The sequence below is a fragment of the Mobula hypostoma genome, chromosome 4, assembly GCF_963921235.1.
Source record: "Mobula hypostoma chromosome 4, sMobHyp1.1, whole genome shotgun sequence".
Taxonomy (NCBI): Eukaryota; Metazoa; Chordata; class Chondrichthyes; order Myliobatiformes; family Myliobatidae; genus Mobula; species Mobula hypostoma.
This window is the reverse complement of record NC_086100.1, coordinates 196559459-196583064: the sequence shown is the minus strand read 5'-3', so window position 1 is coordinate 196583064 and position 23606 is coordinate 196559459. Positions and strand designations below refer to the sequence as shown.

Below are 23606 nucleotides of genomic sequence, written 5' to 3'. Positions count from 1 at the left end.
CTTCATTTCCCCACTCTGGCCTCTTACATGTACCCCTCACCTGCATATCACTACCCCCTTGTGCCCCCACCTTCCCTTTCTCCCACGGTCCACTCTTCTCTCCAATAAGATTCCTTTCTCTCCCGCCATTTGCCTTTTCCACCTATCACCTCCCAGCCTCTTACTTCATCCCCTCTTTCCCACCCACCTGCCTTCACCTATCACCTTCTAGCTTGTCCTCCTTCCCATCCCCCCACCTTCTTATTCTGGCATCTTCCCCCTTCTTTTCCCAGTCCTGATGAAGGGTCTCAGCCTGAAACATCAACTGTTTATTCCTCCCCTGACCTACTGAGCTCCCCCAGCATTTTCTAGGTGTTGCTCTGGCTTGCCAGCATCTGCGGAACCTCTTGTGTTTTTGATCTTGTTCATGAGCAGGTTAGGTTAGAGGGGCTGAATGGCTCACTACTAGCCATTCAGTCCCCCCCTTATTCATACTATCCACCAGCAGTGTCAACAACACTCACGCTCTCAATCACAGTCTCACTAAGCAAAGAAACCGAGGTAAAGCTTTTTTTTTGCTCATTTTTTACTAAAACAATATTTACCAACAGAAAAAAATATTTTCTTTTTACACTATTTGTCTAATTAATTGCAATCTTAAAATAAAAAACACACAACAACAAATAATCCATATATAGATTAAAGATAGGAATAGTAAAAATTCAAACCAGTTTGTTATGGTTTCTACGTTTACACTGAATATAACCGACATCAGTAATCACAACTACATTCAAAGTGCACTGGGCTGCAACGTGGTTGCAGTCTCTAATCAAGTTACATACCTACAATGGTACTCAGAGCAGGTTTATACATATATACTTTAAGTAGGAATGCAGGATATATATGTGTTTTTTTTAAAGAATTGTCTCTTGATCACAAAGAATTATCGCCATCACCATCGTTCTGCCAGCTCCTCTCTCCGAAGAAGGTCCGACACGTCTCTCACGCTTCCTGCCTCTCATCCCTCTTAATTGTCCAGGAACCTAATTCTTTTCCAAGAACTCTCCCCTTTGAATGTGCTTAATCCAGAAGTGTCCCCTGTACCCGATACTTAATGAGAATTCAGAAGGCGGCTTTCCCAAAGTTCTGAGATTGGTTTATTTTGTTTGTTAGTTCGTAGGAGAGGTTTTTCGAAACAACTCGGATTTGCTTGTATTTTTGCTTGGTTCGGGTTGAGGGCTGTTGGCTACACAGTGGAGCCCAACAGAGACTCTGACTCTGCGTCTATTTCGTTCTGGTTGGAATCGAGTCCATAGAACTTTACTTTCAAGCCATCCATGGGATGGACCACAGGGACTGTCAGCATGCGAGGGAACGTCCTGGTAGCCAGCTCGAAGCGGCTGGTACTGGCCAGCTCCATCGCCAGCACCTTCAGGATGAGCTTAGCCAGCTCCTTGCCCAGGCAACTACGGATGCCTCCTCCAAACGGGATGTAACTGAAGCGAACACTCTTGTCTTCATACCGATCTTCCCCGAATCGGTCTGGGTCGAAGACGCCAACGTTCTGGAAGACAGGGGCCGTGTCGTGCGTGTCCCTGATGCTGTAGAGGACACTCCACCCTTTGGGAATTTGGCAGCCCTGAAACAAAAACCCAAGAAAACTGTTACCAACTTGCTTCATCAGAAAAAAGATCATTGCGTCCCTAGATCCTTGATGAAGGGTCTCTGCATGAGACATCTACTGTTTGTCCCTTGTCATATATGCTGCCTAACTTGCTGAGTTTGTGTGTGCTACTCAAGGTCTCCAGTGTCTGCTGAATCTCCTGTGTTTAGATCCCTCAAAGATGCCACGCAAGTTGATAGGGTTGTTAAGAAGGTGTTGTGGTGTGTTGGCCTTTATTTGTCAGGGAGGTTGAGTTCAAAAGTCATGAGGTAATGTTGCAACTCGATAAAGCCCTGGTTAAACCATGCTTGGAGTATTGTGTACAGTTCTGGTTGTCTCATAGGAAGGATGCGGAAACTTTAGACAGAGTGTAGAGGAGATTTACCAGCATGCTGCCTGGATTAGAGAGCATGTCTTATTAGGAAAGGCTGAGTAAGCTGGGGCTTTTCTCTTTGGAGTGAAGGAGGATGAGAGGTGACTTGATAGAGGTGTACAAGATGATAAGAAGCATTGATCAAATGGATAGCCAGAGACAATTTCCTAGGTGGAAATGGATAATACGAGAGGGTATAATTTTAAGGTGATTGGAGGAATGTATGGGGGGGTGGATGTCAGAAGTAATTTTTTTACACAGTGGTGGGTGCATAGAACACCCTGCCAGGGGTGCGGGGAGAGGCAAGTACATTAGGGTCGTTTAAGAGACTCTTGGACAGGCACATGGATGATAGAAAAATGGAGGGTTATGTCGGAGGGAGGGATTAGTTTGATCTCAGAGTATGTAAAAAATTCAGCACAACTTCGTGGGCCTATGCTGTGCTCTGTGTCGTGTGTTCTGTGCTCCAATTCCTATGTTCTATGTTCAATGTTCTATGTTCTGTGTTTTATGTTCAATGTACTCAGGGAGTGTCACATTGTAGGGGGGCAGCACTGAGGGAAAATCATGCTGTGGAGGGGCATTACTGAGGGAGCTTCACACTAAGGGAGTACTGAGGGAGCTTCACACTAAGGAACAGGCATTACTGAGGGAGCCTGGCATTATGCTGGCATTTATAGCAAGAGGATTCGAGTACAGGAGCAGGGAGGTACTACTGCAGTTGTACAAGGCCTTGGTGAGACCACACCTGGAGTATTGTGTGCAGTTTTGGTCCCCTAATCTGAGGAAAGACATTCTTGCCAAAGAGGGAGTACAAAGAAGGTTCACCAGATTGATTCCTGGGATGGCAGGACTTTCATATGATGAAAGACTGGATCAACTAGGCTTATACTCGTTGGAATTTAGAAGATTGAGGGGGGATCTGATTGAAACGTATAAAATCCTAAAGGGATTGGACAGGCTAGATGCAGGAAGATTGTTCCCGATGTTGGGGAAGTCCAGGACGAGGGGTCACAGTATGAGGATAAAGGGGAAGCCTTTTAGGACCGAGGTTAGGAAAAACTTCTTCACACAGAGAGTGGTGAATCTGTGGAATTCTCTGCCACAGGAAACAGTTGAGGCCAGTTCATTGGCTATATTTAAGAGGGAGTTAGATATGGCCCTTGTGGCTAAAGGGATCAGGGGGTATGGACGGAAGGCTCGTACAGGGTTCTGAGTTGGATGATCAGCCATGATCATACTGAATGGTGGTGCAGGCTCAAAGGGCCGAATGGCCTACTCCTGCACCTATTTTCTATGTTTCTATGTTTCTAACAGGCAGTACTGAGAGAGCTTCACACTAGGAGAGGGTGCACTGCGGGAGCATCACAGTGTTGGAGGGGCGGCATTGAGGGAGGGTCATACTGTGGGAAGGGAACAACTGAGGGAGGGCCAGTACTGGGATGTATTGCACTGTGGGAGGGGCAGTATTGAGAGAAAGTCACGGTGGGAGGTGTGGTACTAAGGGAAGAAAGCACAGAGCGAGGGTCTCCCTGGCACTTACGTCAAGCTCGAAGGTCTGCAGGGCGGTGCGGTACCCTCCCGAGACGGGGGGCAGCAGGCGTAACACCTCCTTGATGACGCAGTCCAGGTAGCGGAGCCGGGTTACCGTGGCCAGGCGGGGCCGGTCCTCACACTTGCAGCCGTTGTGGAGAATGTCGTTGTTCCTCAGTTCCTGGCGCAGTTTCTCCAGCACGGCGGGGTGCTGCAGCAGCTGCAGGATGAGCGACGTACTGGCGCTGGAGGTGGTGGCAAATGCGGCAAAGATCAACTCCACCGTCGACTCCTAGGGGAGAGGGCACAGCAATCAGCACACTGAGAGTCCAGCCCACTGGGAATCCGAGACACAAGGGATGCTGCAGCCCTTGCAAGTCCAGAGTAACACACACACACACATGCTGGAGGAACTCAACAGGTCAGGCAGCATCTATGGAGAGGAAGAAACAGTCGATGTTTCGGGCCATCACCCTTCATCAGGACCGAAAACAAAAGGGACAGAAGCCAGAATAAGAAGGAGGGGGGAAGTGGAGGTGACTGATAATTTCTCCCCCTCCCACTTCTCTTTTTTCCCATTCCTCATTCTGGTTACCCTCTTACCCCTTCTCCCCACCTGCCCATCACTGCCCCTGGATCCCCTCCTCCCTCCCTGTCTCCCATGGTCCACTCTCCTCTCCTATTAGATTCCTTCTTCATCCCTTCTCCCTTCTCCACCCACCACCTACCAGTCTGTACACATCCCTCTCCCCCAACTTCTCTTCCTGGCTTCGACCCCCTTCCACTCCAGCCCTGATAGAAGCTCTCAGTCCAAAGCAGCGACTGTGTACCCCCCTCCGTGGATGCTTCCTGACCTGCTGAGTTCCTCCGACTTTCCTGTACTCCACTGGCAAGCCAGACGACTTCGCGCCTCTTCACGTTCCCGGTGAAGAGTGGCAGCATGGTGCAGCTGGGAGAGCCACTGCTGCACAACTCCAGAGAGCTGGCTGCAATTACCGCTTCTGCTGCCGTCTGCTGGAGTTAATTCTGTATTGGGGCACAGAAGGAGTTCAGTCCTTCTGTCCTAATGTAGAATGGGCCGGAGCAGAGGGATGGGAGAAGCCTCATTCCACCCTGACTCAAGGTTTTCAATGGTTGTGAATCAGTACCTCACCCGTCTCCTGCCAGCTGGTATTCCTTCCCTCCCTCTCCCCACCCCCCACATACTAGTTCTGGCTTCTCCCCTCTTCCCTCCCCGTCCCGCCAAAGGGGGTCAGTCCAAAACGTCGACTGTTTGTTCACTTCCACAGATGCTGCCCGACCTGCTGAGATCCCCCAGCAGTAAATTGACTTAGTATTGTTGCATGTGCTGTCCATACGGATCAGATCATTACGCGGTGCATTGAAGTAGAACAGGGGATAAACAATAACAATGCAGAATAAAGTGTCACAGCTGCAGGGGAAGCGCGGTGCAGGCAGACACTAATGCAGTGCAAGAGAAAGCAATAACATAATTACAAATCAAATGTTACAGTTACACTGCAGACAGACAATAAGGTCATAATGAGATCAATAGTCCATCATATAGTACAAATAGTCCGACAACAGTGGGATTGAAGTTGTGTTAGAACCAGCTGGTACGTGCTTTTGTATCTTCTGCCCGTTGGGAGGGGGAGAGAAGAGAGATTATCTGGGGTGGATGGGGTCTTTGATTATATTGGCTGGAACGACCCCACCCACCCAGGACAGAGACGTTGGTGAAAAAGCAGCATCACAGGTAGACTGGGTGACCCCAGCTAGTACCAATACTCTTCAGAGATTGTCTCTCTGGCGTCAGTGGTCACATAACCAGGACTTGAAATGTGCACCAGTTGCTCATACGATCATCCACCACCTGCTCCCATGGCTTCACATGACCCTGACCGGGGGCTAACCGAGTGCTACACCTTGCCCAAGGGTGATCTGCAGGCTAGCGGCGGGAAGGAGTGCCTTACACTTCCTTCTGTAGAGACGTATCACCACCCTGCTAACTGACAATGCATAAAATCTTCAAACTCTTCTCAACCACTCTCCGGCAAAGATGAGGTCAGGCCAGATATAACTGACAGTTTCACCCTCAAAACAGATCCAAAACTTAGCATTCAAGTCTGACCACCGCTTCTTCCCATTCTCAAAGTCAGCTGCTGATACTCCTGAGTAACGCACACCAAATTCTGGAAGAACAGGCGGCATCTACGGAGGAGAATAAACAGTCGACGTTTCGGGACAAAACCCTTCATCTGAGCACACCTGATGAAAGGTCTCATCCCAAATTGTCAACTGTTTATTCCTCACCAAAAAGTGCAGTGCAGATGAACAATCAGGTGCAAAATCATATCGAGGTTGTTTGTGATATGACGGAGTCCATCTGATTATACGTATATGGAGCTTAGCGGGGTATGAGGTGTATGGGGTCAGGGAGGGGTAGCACCTCTGGTGAGGGAACATGTCACGTCCTTTTCAGGGCGGTTAGTCCACCTTTGGTCCCCACCTGGCACTCAGCTCTCACCTGTGGCTCCCCGTAGCTGTTTGCATGCAACAGCGGCCACACCCCGGGCAACGGCTTTGACAAGCCGGCTAAACCAGGTGAGAGTAGCCGACGGGTCTCAAACCCTCGGTGAGATCGGGAGTTGTCTATCCCAGCATGTGAAGACAGACTCCGGCGGATTGAGTGGACGAGACCAATGGAAGGTCCAACGGTCAAGAAGGTGGCCTCTGCAAGCGTCGTGGAACGTGTAGAGCAGGACAAGACACAGAAGACGTCCTGGTCATCCACTGCGCCTAGTCCCATCTCCAGCCGTCTCAACTCCGTCTTGTCACTGGACCCAGATGGGAATTGGGAAGAGAGAGTGAGGCTGACGCTGCGCAACTCTCCCTCACTTAAATCCAAATCACGCGCTAGTCTCGACACCATCATAATGGTGTCGAGGTCCTCATCGACGTCAACGATGGACGAACACATATGGAGCTTAGAAAAATAGAGGGCTATGAGTAACCCTAGGTAATTTCTAAGGTCAGGACATGTTCGGCACAGCTTTGTTGAGTGTGTGCCTTCAGGCTTCTGTACCTCCTACCTGAAGGTAACAGTGAGAAAAAGGCATGTCCTGGCTGCTGGAGGCTGATTTATGTTACCCCTCAACCCCATTCTCTCTGCCTTCTCCCCCTAACCTGTGATGCCCTGACTAACCAAGAACCTTCGCTTTAAACATACCCAATGACCTGGCCTCCACAGCCATCTGTGGCAACAAATTCCACAGATTCATAAGAGCATAAGAGATAGGAGCAGGAATCGGATATCTGCCCTGTCGAGCCTGCTCTGCCACTCAATAAGATATGGCCATGGATTCATCTCCACCTACCTGCCTTTTCCCCATAACCCTTAATTCCCCCACTATGCAAAATCTATCCAACCTTGTCTTAAATGTATTTGCTGAGGCAGCCCCCACTACTTTACCACCCTGTGACTAAAGAAATTCCTCTTCTTCTCTGTTCCAAATGGACGTTCCTCTAGTCTGAGCTTGTGCCCTCTGGTGGAGATCCCTTGGTAATTGGTTGATTATTGTCACATTTATTTTGGTACATGTGACAATAATAAACCAATTACCAAGTCATTTTCCCCCTTCAGCCTCTCCACAGACTGGTCCCAGTGCCCAATTTTGCCACTGACTGATGTAGCACAAACCCAAGCTCACTAAGTCCACACTGATCATCAACCCATACATTTACACCAACCAGAACCACAGACCTTCTCCAAGAGGGGAAATGCCTAATATGAAGGGCATCATTTTAAGGAGATTGAAGGAATAGTGGGGGGGGATGGCAGAGGTAAGTTCTTCACACAGAGAGTGGTGGGTGTGTGGAACACCCTACCACCCTGGAGGTAGAGACAGATACTTTAGGGATATTTAAGAGACTCTTAGGATGAAAGAAAAATGGAGGGCTATCATGGAGAAAAGTGTTAGGTTAAAAGGTTGGCATGTGTCACTGTTCTATGTTCTATGTTTTAACCCCATTCCCTTCTCTCCACATTCCCATCAACTCTTCCCATTCACCCACACTCTGGGGACAATTTACCGTTAACCCACTGACCCACCCACACATTTTTGCGACGTGGGAAGAAACCGGAGCACCCGGGAAGACCCACATGGTCACAGGGAGAGTGTACCAATCCCTCAGACAGTGGCCAAGGTCGGGATCAAATCTGGCACCCTTGCTGTTCCACTCTGCTGCCGCGTTGCAAAGATTAGCTTTATCTGTCACATGTTCACTGAAACAGCACAACATACAGTGAAATGCACCATTTGTATCAACAACTAGCACAGCCTGCGGGTGGGCTGAAGGCAGCCTGCAAATGTCACTAGCATAGTATGTCCACAACTCACTACGTCTTTAGACTGTGCGAGGAAACCGGAGCAGCTGGAGGAGACCTTCACATATGTGGGCGAGATGTACAAACTCCTGACTGAGAGCGGCAGGAACTGAACCCAGAGTTACACTGACCACTGTGCTGCCTTACAGTCTACAGGGCCTGCGTGCTCAGCACACTGCTTTACGGCAGCGAGACCTGGAGCCTCTACTCCAGACAAGAGCGGCGTCTCAACGCCTTCCACCTTTGCAGCCTGAGACGCGTCCTGGGCATCACGTGGACTGACCGAGTCACCAACAATGAGGTCCTGGCCCGCGACCAGATACCCAGCCTCTTCACCCTGCTCCAACAACGCCGTCTCCACTGGCTGGGCCACGTACACTGCATTGTCAGACGGGAAGATCCCGAAAGACCTGCTGAACGGGGAACAGGCCTCTGGCAAGAGAGCACAAGGGCAGCCCCATCTTCGTTTCAAAGACGTTTGCAAGAGAGACATGAAGTCACTGGAAATGAACATCGAGAGGTGGGAGGACATCGCAAGCAATCGCTCTCACTGGAGGCTGGAACTACGCAGAGGTCTAACAAGAGGAGAAGAGAAGCTGAGGTTCGCTGCTGAAGAAAAGCACACTCGTCGGAAAAACAGCACCAAGACAACACTGGAGGACAGCGCCTTCAAGTGCAGTCGCTGCAGCTGAAACTGTCACTCCCGTGTGGACCTCTACAGCCACAACAGACACTGCTCTAACGCAGACTGAAGCAAGACCTTCCAGGTGCAGATCCATGGTCTCGCGAGACTAACAGATGCCACCACCACCTTACGGAAGGTGCAGGAACTGAACCCAGTGTTACACTAACCACTGTGCTACCTTGCCACCTATAAAAAGGAGATTCTCAGCACAAGGGTTCCTTACCTTCAGCTCCTGCATGGTGAGCTCTTTGCCTTGCTCCCTGGCACTGTCGATCAGAATGTCCAAGGCATCGGAATAATCCTTATCTTGTTTGCTCTGCAGTTTCTCGCTGATGGCTTTTTCCAGGTACTTGTGGAGGTTGTCCCGAGCTCGCATTCCCTACAGGAAAGGGACAGCATTCTCAGACTCACTTGTTTATCGTGTGTACATTGAAACATTCAGTGAATCATAAACACAGGAGATTCTGCAGATCCAGAGGCACATTACGCACAAAATGCTACAGGAGCTCAGCAGGTCAGGCAGCGTCTATGGGGAGGAATAAAGAGTCAACGTTTTGAGCTGAGACCCTTCGTCAGAAATGACCTCAGCAGGATGCAGCCTGACCTGCTGAGTTCCTCCAGCATTTTGTATGAGAAAACGTTCAGTGAAATGTTCCAACACCAACATAGCATGCTCACAACATACGAACCCTAACCTGTACATCTTTGTAATGGGGGAGGAAACCAGAGCACCCAGAGGAAACCCATGCAGTCATGGAAAGAATGTACAAACTCCTTACAGGCAGTGGCAGGACTAGAACCCCAGTCAGTGTTTGCTGGTGCTGTCGAGCAAACCACAACGCCATTCTGCCACCCCAAGACAGGCCAGCCGATTCAGACCCAATGGCAGAATGGCCAAAAGATCAGAACTGTAAGGAGGAAGAAGTTACGGGGAGAAGAAAGATGGGCTTCAAATGATGCAGATAAAAAGTTTCAAGGACATGACACAAAACATGGAGCTGGATTAACATCCACTGACATATCACAGGGCGCTGGGGGAGAGGGGTCACTGAGGGACACTGTGAGAGAGATTGATTAATGTCTGTGACACAGCGTGCTGGGGGAGAGGGGTCCCTGAGGGACAGTGTGATGGAGCTGGATTAACATCAGTGGGGATACAGTCAGTGACACAGGGTTCTGGGGGAGAGGGGTCACTGAGGGACGGCGTGAGGGAGCTGGATTAACGTCAGTAGGGATACCGCGGTCAAAATCAGTCTTTCATCTGAGACTCCTGTTTAATACATTTTGGATCAGCATCTAACTTGTACCTTCCTATAGCCGCTGAAGGGGAAGTCAAGCGGTAAGGAGAAGAGGTTGGCGATGAGCTGTTCGAAGCTCTCTGACAGGAGATTGAGATCCCCCTCGGAGACACGGAAACCCAGCAGGACGCGGACCGCAATGCGGAAGGTTAGCTTCTTGGCCTGCTGGTAGACAGTGATGGGTTCTCCACTGCTGCTCCAGTCCCTAATCCCATCCTGGATCGCTTGTTGGATCTTTGGAAGGTAGCACTCCAGAGCCTCATGGCTGAACACTTTGGCGAAGATCTAGGAATTCAAAGGAACACAAACCATGTTACACTTCAGCTGCGAGTCTATCTGGACCATCTGCTGTATCCAGTGCAGCTCTTCTACATCGAGTCATAGAACACAGAAACAGGCACTTCAGACTATCTAGTCCATACTGAACTGTTAACTGCCTTCTCCAATCAACCTGCAACCAGACCATAGCCCTTCATACCCCTATCATCCATGTACCTATCCGAATTTATCTTAAATGTTTAAATCGAATTTGCCTGCACCACTCCTGCTGGCAGCTTGTTCCACACTCTCACCACCCTCTGAGTGAAGATGCTCCCCCTCAAGTTTCTCTTCATCATTTCACCTTTCACCCTTAACCCATGACCTCTAGTGCTAGTCCTCGCCCAACCTCAATGGAAGAAGCCTGTTTGCATTGCCTTATCTCTGCCCCTATATCGAGTCTTCAGTGAGGCCACTCCCATGGAGGAGGAGTAACACTTCATACTCCCTCTGGGTGGTCTCCAACCTGACAACATGATTATTAACTTTTCTAACTTCTGGTAATTTCAGCCCTTCCATGCTTTGTTCTTTATTCCTTTCTTCATTCTTTCTCCCTTCATACCCCTTCTCTTCTCCTCACCTGCCCTCTTGCTCCCGTCATCCTTCCCTTCCAATATCCCCTCCTATCAGATTCCCTTTTCTTCACCTCTTTACCTCTTCCATCTATCACTTCTCACTTCATCCCCTCTCCCCCACCTGTCCACCTTCCCCCTCACCTGGTCACACCTATCACCTGCCAGCTTGGCCTCCTTCTCCCCCCCCCACCTGTCCACCTTCCCCCTCACCTGGTCACACCTATCACCTGCCAGCTTGACCTCCTTCTCCTCCACCCACCTTCCTGTTCTGGCTTCTTCCCCCGTCCTTTCTGGTCCTGATGAAGACAGTAAGAAATAGGCAGAATTAGGCCACTCTCCTGCCTTCTCCCCCTGTAACTTTTGATACCCCTACTAATTAAGAACCGAATCAAACTCCACTTTAAATAGACCCAATAACTTAGCCATCTGTGACAGTGAATTCCAGAGATTCACCACCCTCTGGCCAAAGAAATTCCTCCTCATCTCTGTTCTAAAGGGATGTCTTTCTATTCTGAGGCTGTGCCCTCTGGTCCTAGACTCCCCCAATATAGGAAACCTTAAAGGTAGCTGGATGGAGATACATCTCTACCAAAGGAGGTGTATGGTGCTGCTTCCCACTGCCAGCCTGCTGGTCACCTTTGGCCAAGGTGTAGCACCTGCTTAGCTCCCAGTTCAGGGTCCCGTGAAGCCATGGGAGCAGGTGGTGGATGGTCGTACGAGCAGCTGGTGCACATCACCAGTCCTGGCTATGTGACCACTGACACCAGGCAGACAATCTCTGAAGAGTATTGATAATGACTGGGGTCACCCATCTTGTAAAGACACTGCCCAGAAGAAGGCAATGGCAAACCACTTCGGTGGAAAAATTTGCTAAGAACAATCATGGTCACAAGACCATGACCACCCACATCATACGACACGGGACATGATGATGATGATGGTGATAGTGAAAGGTCTCAGTCCGGAACATCAACTCTTTATTCCTCTCCATAGATGCTGCCTGACCTGCTGAATTCCTCCAGCATTTGTGTGTGTTGCTCTGGAGTTCCAGCATCTTGTGTGGTTATGAACATTAACCATGCTTTGAACTGATGCTGGAGGAGGGATCTGGCCTTTAGTATTTAGAGTTTGGTCTGCCTCAGGGATGATCCAGAGGGCAAACAGCGGATAACCATGTTGACACACGATGCAGTTACACCTAGTCGCTGTAATCTGACATGCAGTTATTCCAAATCACGAGAGGGTCCTGATCAACTGGGCAGGTGGGCCAAGGAATAACAGACAGAGTTTTCTTCAAATGAATGTAAGGCAGCACAGTAGTGTCACGGATTGAATAGTGTTTCACATCGCCAGCGACCCGGGTTCAATTCCTGCCACTGCCTGTAACCGCCCTGGTTCTCCACACAGAGAGTGGCGGGTGCCTGGGATACACGGCCAGTGCTGCTGGTCAAAGCAGAAACATCAGGGACTTTTAACAGATGTTTAGATCGGCACAAGAATGTGAAGAAAGTGGAAGGATAAAGGATATAGACATTGTGTAGGCAAAGAAGCTTAGATTATTTGGCCACTTGATTACTACTGCAATTGGGTCGGTACAACATTGTGGGGTGAAGGGCCTGTTCCTGTGCTGTACTGTTCTGTGCAATGTGATGAGGAGATGTAGCATTACAGTGAGGGGTGTAAGTTCACGGTGAGGGGTGTAGGTTCACGGTGAGGGGTGTAGGTTCACGGTGAGGGGGTGTAGATTCACAGTGAGGGGTGTAGGTTCACAGTGAGGGGTGTAGGTTCACGGTGAGGGGTGTAGGTTCACAGTGAGGGGTGTAGGTTCACAATGAGGGGTGTAGGTTAACGGTGGGGGTGTAGGTTCACAGTGAGGGGTGTAGGTTCACAGTGAGGGGTGTAGGTTCACGGTGAGGGGTGTAGATTCACGGTGAGGGGTGTAGGTTAACGGTGAGGGGTGTAGGTTCACGGTGAGGGGTGTAAGGTGACAGTGAGGAGTGTAGGTTAACGGTGAGGGGTGTAGGTTCACGGTGAGGGGTGTAGGTTCACGGTGAGGGGTGTAGGTTCACGGTGAGGGGTGTAAGGTGACAGTGAGGAGTGTAGGTTAACGGTGAGGGGTGTAGGTTCACGGTGAGGGGTGTAGATTCACGGTGAGGGGTGTAGGTTCACGGTGAGGGGGTGTAGATTCACGGTGAGGGGTGTAGGTTCACGGTGAGGGGTGTAGATTCACGGTGAGGGGTGTAGGTTAACGGTGGGGGTGTAGGTTCACAGTGAGGGGTGTAGGTTCACAGTGAGGGGTGTAGATTCACGGTGAGGGGTGTAGGTTCACGGTGAGGGGTGTAGGTTCACAGTGAGGGGTGTAAGGTGACAGTGAGGAGTGTAGGGGTCACGATGAGGGGAGTTGGTTCATGGTGAGGGGTGTAGGTTCACGGCGAGTTGTGTAGAGGTCACGATGAGGGAAGTAGTGCCCCATGGGAGGGGTTGTTTTGTCACAGTGCACAGTGAGGAGGTACGGTACTGAGCAGAGAGCTGAGGGTTACATTCAGAAACGGACACTGCCGTGTCTGTTGAGCATTGGAGCAGGCCTCCCCTCTGCAGTCCCAGCAGTGAGCAGCACACACAGCTCTCTCAATCAGCCATTGTCTGCGGGGCAGACCGGAACACCACAGCCCGTAGACTGGGATCTCTCAAACCCACGGGAAGTGCAGGCTCAGTGCCTGACCTTTCCAGGCTGCCTCACTGCAGAATGGTTCCCCTCATCGGTACAGAGGTAAGATTTTCCTGGCTCTGACTCTTTGTGTTTATATAATTCACTTTCAGTTCTCGGCTTGTTCCAATAATGTCCATGGTTCAGTGCTGTTCCACCCACCAGCTTCACTCGTTATCTCAATCTGTCCTGACTTTATCCACTCTGCAGCTTCTGAGGCAAGGGGGGACAGGGAATTCTCAGAGTTACTGAGCTAAAATGGGAGCACATGAGACTGCAGATAACAGGTCACAAGAGACTGCAGAGGACTGTAGACGAAGCCAGTTCCATTGCAGACCCAACCCTCCCCGCCATCAGGGATATCTTATTTGTTTATTTAGTGACACAGCTCGTAATAGGCCCTTCCAGTCCTTCAAGCCACACCGCCCAGCAACCCCTGACAACCCTGACCCAATCACAGGACAATTTACAATGACCATTTAATCCAGCCAGTACGTCCTTGGACTGTGGGACAAAACCAGAGGAACTGGAGCTTCAAGGTGGCATCCATCATTAAGGACCCTCACCATCCAGGACATGCCTTCTTCAAAGTTCAAAGTAATTTTATTATCAAAGTCCGTATGTGTCACCACATACAATCCTGAGATTCATTTCCCTATGGGCATTCACAGTAGAACAGAGAAATACAACAGAATCGATGAAAAACTGCACCCAAAGACTGACAATCAGCCAGTGTGCAAAAGAAGACAAACTCTGGAAATACAAATAAATAAATAATAGCGAGGTCATGAGTTGTACAACAAATTTCACGACATATGCTGGTGATATTAAACCTGTTTCTGATTCATATCCTGATTATACCGTCAGAGAGGAGGTACAGAAGCCCGAAGACACACACTCAGTGCTTCAGGAACAGCTTCTTCCCCTTTGCCTTCAGATTTCTGGATGGACATTGCACCCATGAACACTACCTCACTATTCTTTATACGCTATTAGTTTGACTTTGTAACATTTAATGACTTTGCACTGTTCTGCTGCCTCTAAAGAACACATTTCGCAACATATAAAACAGTGCTAATAAATTTGATTCTGATCGTGGAACGAAAATAAATTTATGGAGGAACTCAGCAGACCATGTAAGCATCTAGAACACAAAGCAGTGCAGCCCTTCGGCCCACGATGTTGTGCCAAGCTTCTCACCCACTCTAAAATTAATCTAACAAGGGCTGGAGTGTGACAGGGAGAACAGGCGATGTTTTGGGTCAAGGACACTTCATCAGCACTAGACGGAGATGAAGGGTCTTGACCCGAAACATCCACTGTCCATTCCCCTCCTGACCCGCTGAGTCCCTCCAGAAGCTTGCTCTTGGTTCGAGCTTCCAGGAGTTGAGGGAACAACGATTCATACCACTGTGGTGGGGAGGAACTGCCGCCAATCAGTTAGACCCCTGCTCTGTGGGCCAAGATCAACAAGGCACCACCAGGATAAAGGACCTCCCAAACCCGACCACCAGCCCAAGAGAGTGATAGTGAAGGTGGAGGTTTAGAGAGTGGAAGCCTGTGACTAGTGGTGTTGCATAGCGATCGGCGCTGGAACCCTGCAGTGTGGTACATGCATTACTGATCTGGATATGAATGTATCAATAGTCTGATCACCCACTAGAGTATACTCAGCTCAGATGGGTCCTCAGATGGCTGTAGAGGCCGATCTGGGATCCACATATTCTGCAGCAGTGCGGGCGAGAGTAAGTGGTGGCTATGGTTAGTGTCGGGTCTTTTGGTTGTTCACTGTCTCCTTTCACAGCTGCCACCTGTTCTCTGCAGCCCAGCAGAGGTGGTTCTCATGTAATGCAGCTCCCTCTTGAACAATAGTGTGCAAAGTCTAACCAGTTTTTAGAAGTCATGTTGAATTTCTTCAGGCTGATTTTGATGTTATCTTTCAAGTGTTTCCTTTGACCACCAGGGGTTCGCTGACTTTCCTTGAACCGGGAGTGAAGGATCTGTCTGGGGAGATGTGAGTTTGGCAGTGGATGACGTGATCTGTCCATCGGAGTTGGAGTTGCTTCATCACGGTGGAGATGCTGTTCACATTGGCCTCCTCCAGTACTCTGGTGTTAGTATGTCTGTCCTTCCAGCTGTCCCAAAACACAATATACTGCACTACAGCGCCCCAGCATCTGCACAGTATTTTGTGTCCCAGTGCAACTGTAGGCTTGTAATATTCTGCACTATAGCATCCCAATGTAACCATTGGCTTGTAATATACTGAACTACAGCCTCCCAGTGTAACTGTAGGCTTCCAGTACAATATGCTGAAGATTTTCCACACACTGTCAGCTTGCGATCTAACACATGGCGACTCACAATATAACAAGCTGTGGGTGTGATATAAAACGAAGCTCACAGTGTGAGGGACACATTCATCAATTACGTTCGCTTGTAAAAATAGCCGTCATTATTCAGCTCACTTGTGAATGCTGGGAACCTCACCCCAGGTACAGAAGCACAGAACAGATAAAAAAAAAGTGAGCTGGTTATCTGTTCAAGCTCTCTCTTGGTCTCAGAAAAAGGAGCATGACTCTTCCATTTGCTCTGGAAGTTATGTTATAAAACTCTAGGTGGGCTGCATCTGAAGTGATGCCTACAGTTCTTGTCACCCCATTGTAGGAAGGATGTCTAGGTTTTGGAGAGGGCAGAAGAGAGTTACCAGGGTTGCCTGGGATAGAGGGCACGTGCTAGAATGAGAAGTTGAACAAACTTGGGTTGATTTTTTTCGGAGCAGCAAAGGCTGAGGAGAGATCTGATGGAGGATTATGAGATTAGAAGAGCCATGGACAGACAGTATCTTTTTCCCAGGGTTGAAATGTCTAATTCCAGAGGGCATGCTTTTAAGGTGAGAGGGGGTAATTTCAAAGAAGAGTGGGGGTGCCTGGAATGCGCTGCCAGGGGTGGTGATGGGGGCAGATACATCAGGGATTTTTAAGAAAGGCACATGAAGGTGAGGGAAATGGAAGGAAATGGACATTGTGTGGGCAGAAGCAATTAGTTTAGTTGGCCATTTGATTTCTATGGTATTTGGTTCGGCACAGCATAGTGGACAGAAGTGCCTGCTCCTGTCCTGTCCTGTCCTGTACTGTTCTATGTTCTGTGAGCAATAGCCTCCCCACCAGCAAGTGCATCTTCGAGAGGAGATGTGGCAAGAAGGTGGCGCCCATCATTAAAGACCCTCACCATTCAGGACATGCCCTCTTCTCATTGCTACCGTCAAGGAGGAGGTACAGGGGCTCGAAGACACACACTCAACTTTGTAGAAACAGCTTCTTCCTCTCTGACATCTGAACAGACAATGAACAGTATCTCACTACTTTTCTGTCTTTTTGCACTATTAATTTATTCTATGTATTTCTTACTGTAACCTATAGTATTTTATTGTTAGCTACCACCCTGGTGCAATTCTACACTGCCTTCATAGAGAGCATCGTCACATCAGCCATTACTGTCTGGTTTGGTACGGCGTCCTCGCACAGAGTACAGACAGTGAGAAAGGTCATTGCTGCGGTCTGCCATCACTGCACGACATGTATGTGTCAAGGACAAAGAAACCGACAGGAAAAATCATTATGGGCATGACCCACCATGTAAACTGCCTTTTCCAACAGCTCCCTCCTGGAAAGCTCTATAGGGCTGTTAAACAAAACTTCACACTGTCTGAAAAGTTTCTTCCCCCAGGCGGTTATTCAGATCAATCATTCTAGTTAGCCCATCTCCACCCACCTCTCTCTACTAACCCCTGTCACTGTACAGTAAACACTTACAACCACTTTTTATAATGCTCTTTACGATGTTGGGCAGCCTGCAAGTGTCACCATGCTTCCAGTGCGAACATAGCATGCCCACAACTCAATAACCCTGTTCGGCCATAACCTTCTCTGGGCCGCGTGGTGCAGCGAGGGTTAAAGCTCCTTCCTGAGCAATCCTTTTGCTGTTATTCCTTTGATTAGAAATTCCCCTGTTGTCATTCTGTTGAGAGTCAGGTGCCTTTAGCCAAGTCTCCTCTCCACACTAAGGTTCTCTCATTTATGCCTTATGAGGACAGGTTGAGTGAGCTGGGGCTTTTCTCTTTGGAGCGAAGGAGGATGAGAGGTGACTTGATAGAGGTGTACAAGATGATAAGAGGCATAGATAGAGAGGACATCCAGAGACCTTCTCCCAGGATGAAAATGGCTAATAGCAGGGGAGATAATTTTAAGGTGATTGAAGGGAAGTATAGTGAGGGATAGACAATAGACAATAGGTGCAGGAGTAGGCCATTCGGCCCTTCGAGCCAGCACCACCATTCACTGTGATCCTGGCTGATCATCCACAATCAGTACCCCGTTCCTGCCTTCTCCCCATATCCCCTGACTCCGCTATCATTAAGAGCTCTATCTAACTCTTTCTTGAAAGCATCCAGAGAATTGGCCTCCACTGCCCTCTGAGGCAGAGCATTCCACAGATCCACAACTCTCTGGGTGAAAAAGTTTTTCCTCAACTCCGTCCTAAATGGCCTACCCCTTGTTCTCAAATTGTGGCCTCTGGTTCTGGACTCCCCCAACATTGGGAACATGTTTCCTGCCTCTAGCGTGTCCAATCCCTCAATAATCTTATATGTTTCAATCAGATCCCCCCTCTCTCATCCTTCTAAATTCCAGTGTATACAAGCCCAGTCGCTCCAATCTTTCAACATATGACAGTCCCGCCATCCCGGGAATTAACCTCGTGAACCTACGCTGCACTCCCTCAATAGCAAGAATGTCCTTCCTCAAATTTGGAGACCAAAACTGTACACAATAGAGGATGTTTTTTATACAGACAGTGGTGGGCGCACGGAACGCATCGTCAAAGCTGTTGGTGGAGGTAGATATATTAGGGGCATTTAAGAAATGTTTCTCTTCTCCTCACCTGCCTTTCGCCTTCCTCTGGTGTCCCTCCTCCTTCCCTTTCTCCCATGGCCCACTCTCCTCTCCTGTCAGATTGCTTCTTCAGCCCTTTACCTTTCCCACCTGTCACCTCCCAGCTTCTCACTTCATCCCCTTACCTCACTCACCCACCTTTTCCCTCACCTGATCTCACCTGCCAGCTTGTCCTCCTTCCTCTCCCTCACCTTCTTATTCTGGCTTTTTCCCCCCTTCCTTTCCTGTCCTGATGAAGGGTTTTGGCCCAAAACTTTGACTGTTTATTCCCCTCCATAGATGCTGCCTGACCAGTGGAGTTCCTCCAGTATTTTGTGTGTGTTACTTTTATATGGAGACGTGAATTATGGAGGGCTATGCAGGAGGGAGTGGTTAGAATGATCTTACAATAGGATGAAAGGTCAGCATAACATCATTTGCGGAAGGGTCTGTACAATGCTGTAATATTCTATGTTTTATGTTCATATTTGCTCTATGATTGATTACTCCCTCAAACCCTGCCAATCCCCTTTTCCCCTCTCAACATGGGCAGTGAAGGATTTACCTTGGACTGGTTAGAGGTAGATGCTTGAATAGGCATCTCCTCTATGTTCCATGCAACTACTGCGCCCTCTGCTGAACTTCTGGCACCATTGCAGCTTGATGGCAAAAGGATCAGGTCAGCAGTGGGACGACTGGTCCAGTATCAAGATTTCTAGATGTCTCACTCTGCACACTCAGCTCACAGTCCTTAACAGCATTCCCACATAGGAGTATTTGATGGCTTTGGGCCTGTATCCATTAGAGTTTAAAAGAATGAGGGGGGGGATCCCATTGAAAACTATCAATTATTGAAAGGCATAAATAGAGTGGATGTGTAGAGGATGTTTCATTTAAAGCAGATGATCAGGAGGTTCTTGATTTAGCAAGGATGTCAAAGGTTATGGGGAAAAGACAGAAGAATGGGGTTGAGAGGGATCATAAATCAGCCATGATGGAATGGTGAAGAAGACTTGATGGGCTGAATGGCTTAATGCTGCTCCTGTGTCTTATGGTCTTGTGGTTTCATTAAAAGGCCTAGATAGAGTGGACACACAGAGGATGTTTCCAGTAGAACCAGAGGGAACAGCCTCGGAATGCAAGGACTTCCCTTTAAAACAGAGATGAGGAGGAATTTCTTTAGTCAGTGCGTGGTGAACCTGCGAAATTCATTGCCACAGGCGACTGTGGAGACCAAGTCATCGGGCATATCCAAACATGGGTTCTTGATTAGTAAGGGCATCATAGGTTATGGGAAGAAGGCAGGAAAATGGGGAGAAGGTAGGAGAATTATTCAGTAGAATCTTAAATTCAGAAGAGCTTAAGAGACCAAAACTGCAGATGCACAAGTTCTTGCACAGTTGGAGGACTGGAAGGGGTTAGACCAGAGGGGGAGATCAGAAGGAAATGTAAACACCGAGATGGGAAGCTTAAAGTGAAAGTTTTTTTATATAGGACCATGCATATTAGGACAATTTTATCCTACAATGGTCAGGCTCCTGAACTAGTGTGGATAACTTCACTCACCACAACTCTGAACTGACTCCATAACAGTCAGACTCAATTTCAAGGTCTCTACAGTTCCTGTCCTCAGCATTATTTTTTTTATTATTTGTGTGACTTTTCTTCTTTTGTACATTGGCTGTTCGTCAGTCTTTGTTTATGTATAGTTTTACAAATTCTACTATATATCTTTATTTTCTTTTAAATGCCTGCAAGAAAATGAATGTCAGGGTAGTATATGGTGACATTTATTTTGAAAATAAATTTACTTTGACTTTAACTTTGAATTTTGGATGACTCCTAATTTGCAAAGAGTTGAAGACTCTGTCAAGGAGTGCTGAATCATAAAGCACTATAACACAAAAACAGGCCCTTCGTCCAACCCGTCTGTTATTTTTGCCTAGTCCCATCGACCTGCTCTCCATACTCCTCCAATCCTTGTACCTATCCAAACTTCTCTTAAATATTGAAATCAAACCCAAATCCACCAGTACTCGTTTCAAACTCTTACCACCCTCTGAGAAGTTCCTCCTCATGTTCCCATTAAACATTTCACCTTTCACCCTTAACCCATGACCTCTAGTTCTCATCTCACCTAACCTCAGTGGAAGAAGCCTGTTTGAATTTACCTTATCTGTACCCTTCATTGGGATGATGGGGTGGAGATACGTCTCTACTAAAGGAGGTGTAAGGTGCTCCTTCCCTCCGCTAGCCTGCAGGTCACCCTTGGGCAAGGTGTAGCACCTGCTTAGCCCCCCAAAAAGGAGTCATGTGAAACCATGGGAGCAGGTGGTGGATGGTCGTATGAGCAAGTGGTGCAGATCACAAGTCCTGGCTATGCGACCACTGACACCAGGCAGACAATCTCTGAAGAGTACTGATAATGGCTGATAATTGATAATTGATATTAATAATCATGGTCATTGCCCACATCATACAATACGGCGCATAATGATGATGATAGTGGTGATACCTTCATACTTCTATAAATGTCGATCATATCCCCCCCCCCCCCCATTCTCCTTCATTCCAGAAAAGCTGATAAATTTGAACAGCAAGGCGGGAAGTTTAAAACAAAAGCATTCTGTGTGGGGTAGTGCGGGTTAGGATTTCCTCTGTCAAGGATTCTGAAACATTATATACTTTGCTTTCACAGTCGTGGTAGCCCTGTAAGCCATCCTCCCTTGGATCAGAACAGTTTAGAAAAGGAATGATTTTTTTTTTAAAAAACATTTGACTTAATTTAAATAGAATTAAGCTGCCTTATCACTGTCACAGACACCATTAAGAAGTGAGGCAACATCATCCAATGATAGAGTCATACAGCGCGGAAACGGACCTTTTGGCCAACTGGTCTATGCTAACCAAGATTCCTATATGATTGCATCCCGTTTGCCCACATTTGACCCATATCCCTCTGGGGTTCCCAACCTTTTTTATGCCAGGGACCACTACCATCAACTGAGTGGTCTGTGGGCGCCAGTATGGGAAGACCCCCGCCCCCAACCCCGCTCTAAATCTTTCCCTTCCGTGTACCTACCCAAATTTCCTTTAAATCTTCCTCCTCTCACCTTAAGCCTATGCTCCCTAGCTCTTGACCAACACACACAAAATGCTGGAGGAACTCAGCAGGTCAGGCAGCGTCTATGGAGGGGAATAAACAGTCAACGGTCATGAGGATTGGAAAGGAAGAGGGCAGAAGCCAGAATAAGAAGGTGGGAGGGAAGAGGAAGGAGTACAAACTGGGGAAGCTAGGTGAGGGGGAAGATGGGTGGGTGGGGCAAGGTCAGAAGCTGAGAGGTGATAGGTGGAAGAACCCTCTATTTATTGGCTTCCTTTCCCTGAGAAAGAGACAGTGTTCTTTCACCTTATATATGTCATTCATAATTTTACACAACTCGACTGGCCATCCCTTCATTCCCTACCTTCCTGGGAATAAAGGCTCTCCCTATAACTCAGGCCCTTGAGTCCCCATGACATCCTTGTAAACGAGAAGCCCAACTCTCCCCGGGGCAGGTACAGACCAGGGAGGAAGGGACTGGCCATGGAGCAGAGGGAGATGGGGCTGGGCTTTGGCTGGGCAGTAGACGTCAGAGATCTTCACCCATCCCACACCTGAACCGATGTGAGTGGCCGCTATTATGAACTGTTAGCCTGTTAGAAATACAGCAGACACTGGGATGATAAAAGGCACAGATTGAGCAGACAGCCAGAGACATTTTGCCAGGGCAGAAATGGCTAATATGAGGGGACGTAATTTTAAGGTGATTGGAGGAAGGTATGGGGAGGGATATGTTTTTTACACCCTGCCAAGAGTGATGGTAGAGGCAGATGCATTAGGGAATCTAAGAGATTCTTAGATAAGGAAATGGATAAAAGGAAAATGGAGGGCTGGGGGAGGGAGGGATTAGATAGATCTTGGCATAGGTTAAAATGTGAGGTGAAGGGTCTGTACTGTTCTATGTTCTCGAGGTGCTGCACTAGTCACAGTGAGGCTTCTAGATAATACTGAGGGATGATGAGAGAAATATCAACATCCCTCCATGACTCCTCCAATATCCTCTCGGCTCATGTCCTGCTGAGTTTGTCCTCGGCCTCCCTATGCCTGGCAAATTGCACTGGCCCCCCCAATGCAGCGATTCACTTTAGCAAACTCAGAAAGAGACATGATGCACGTGATGACACTATCACCTGCGTAGCTTCCACAGGCCAAACCCCCACTGCACTGAGGTGAAACGGACCATTTTTTAGGGGATGCACTTCACCCGAGAATGCCAGCCAGAGCCATGGAGCTCAGGAGAAACCAACTACAGGCAGAATTCACACAAAACTTTGCAGATAGACAAGAATATAAAACAAAGGATGTATGGCTGAGGCTTTATAAAGCATTGGTCAGATTATATTCATGTATGACTCTTGGCCTATACTTACTGGAGTTTAGAAGAATGAGGGGGGAATCTCATTGAAACCTATTAAACACTGAAAGGCCTAAGAGAGTGGACGTGGAGCGAATGATTCCAGTTGTGGGAGAGAGTAGGACTGGAGGGCACAGCCTCAGAATAGAATGACGCTCTTTTAGAACAGAGAAGAGGAGGAAGTTTTTTTAGATAGAGAGTGGCGAATCTGTGGAATTCGTTCTCACAGGTGGCTGAGGAGGCCAACTCGTTGGGTGTATCTAAAGGGGAGATTGATCGGTTCTTGATTGGTAAGGGAGCCAAGGGGTTATGGGGAGAAGGCAGGAAAATGAGGTTGAGGAAAATTAAAATCAGCCATGATGGAATGGTGGAGAAAGACCAATGGGCTGAATGGCCTATGGTCAATTGAGGCACATGTAGGGTCATAAAGAGCACACAAACAGGCCCTTCAGCCCAATTTGCCCATGCCAATCAAGGTAATCCCATTTGCCTGTGTTTTGACCCATATCCCTCCCAACCTTTCCTGTCTACCTGCCCAAATGTCCTTTAAGCATTGTAATTGTATCTTCCTTAACCTCTTCCTCTGGCAGCTCAGTCCACAGACTCACCACCATCTGCGGGACAAAGTTGCCCCTCAGATCCCCTTTGAATCTTCCCCGCCCCCCCCCCACCATAAACCTGTGCCCTCTGGAATTAGATT

General features: G+C 48.3%; 1 protein-coding gene across 4 annotated transcripts in view; it reads right to left on the bottom strand.

Moving 5' to 3' along the window:
• Positions 1-562: 562 nt before the first annotated feature.
• The window catches only part of LOC134345022 (cytochrome P450 26B1), a 65908-nt gene continuing 42864 nt past the window's right edge, over positions 563-23606 (bottom strand). For all 4 annotated transcript variants that reach the window (XM_063045151.1, XM_063045152.1, XM_063045154.1 and 1 more), the window contains exons 4-7: positions 9928-10203; positions 8844-8999; positions 3559-3840; positions 563-1618 (exon numbers count right to left, since the gene is read on the bottom strand). In XM_063045151.1, the coding sequence (XP_062901221.1) occupies positions 1226-1618; positions 3559-3840; positions 8844-8999; positions 9928-10203 (1107 nt within the window). In that variant the 3' untranslated portion in view covers positions 563-1225. The remainder of the gene's footprint in view (positions 1619-3558; positions 3841-8843; positions 9000-9927; positions 10204-23606) is intronic.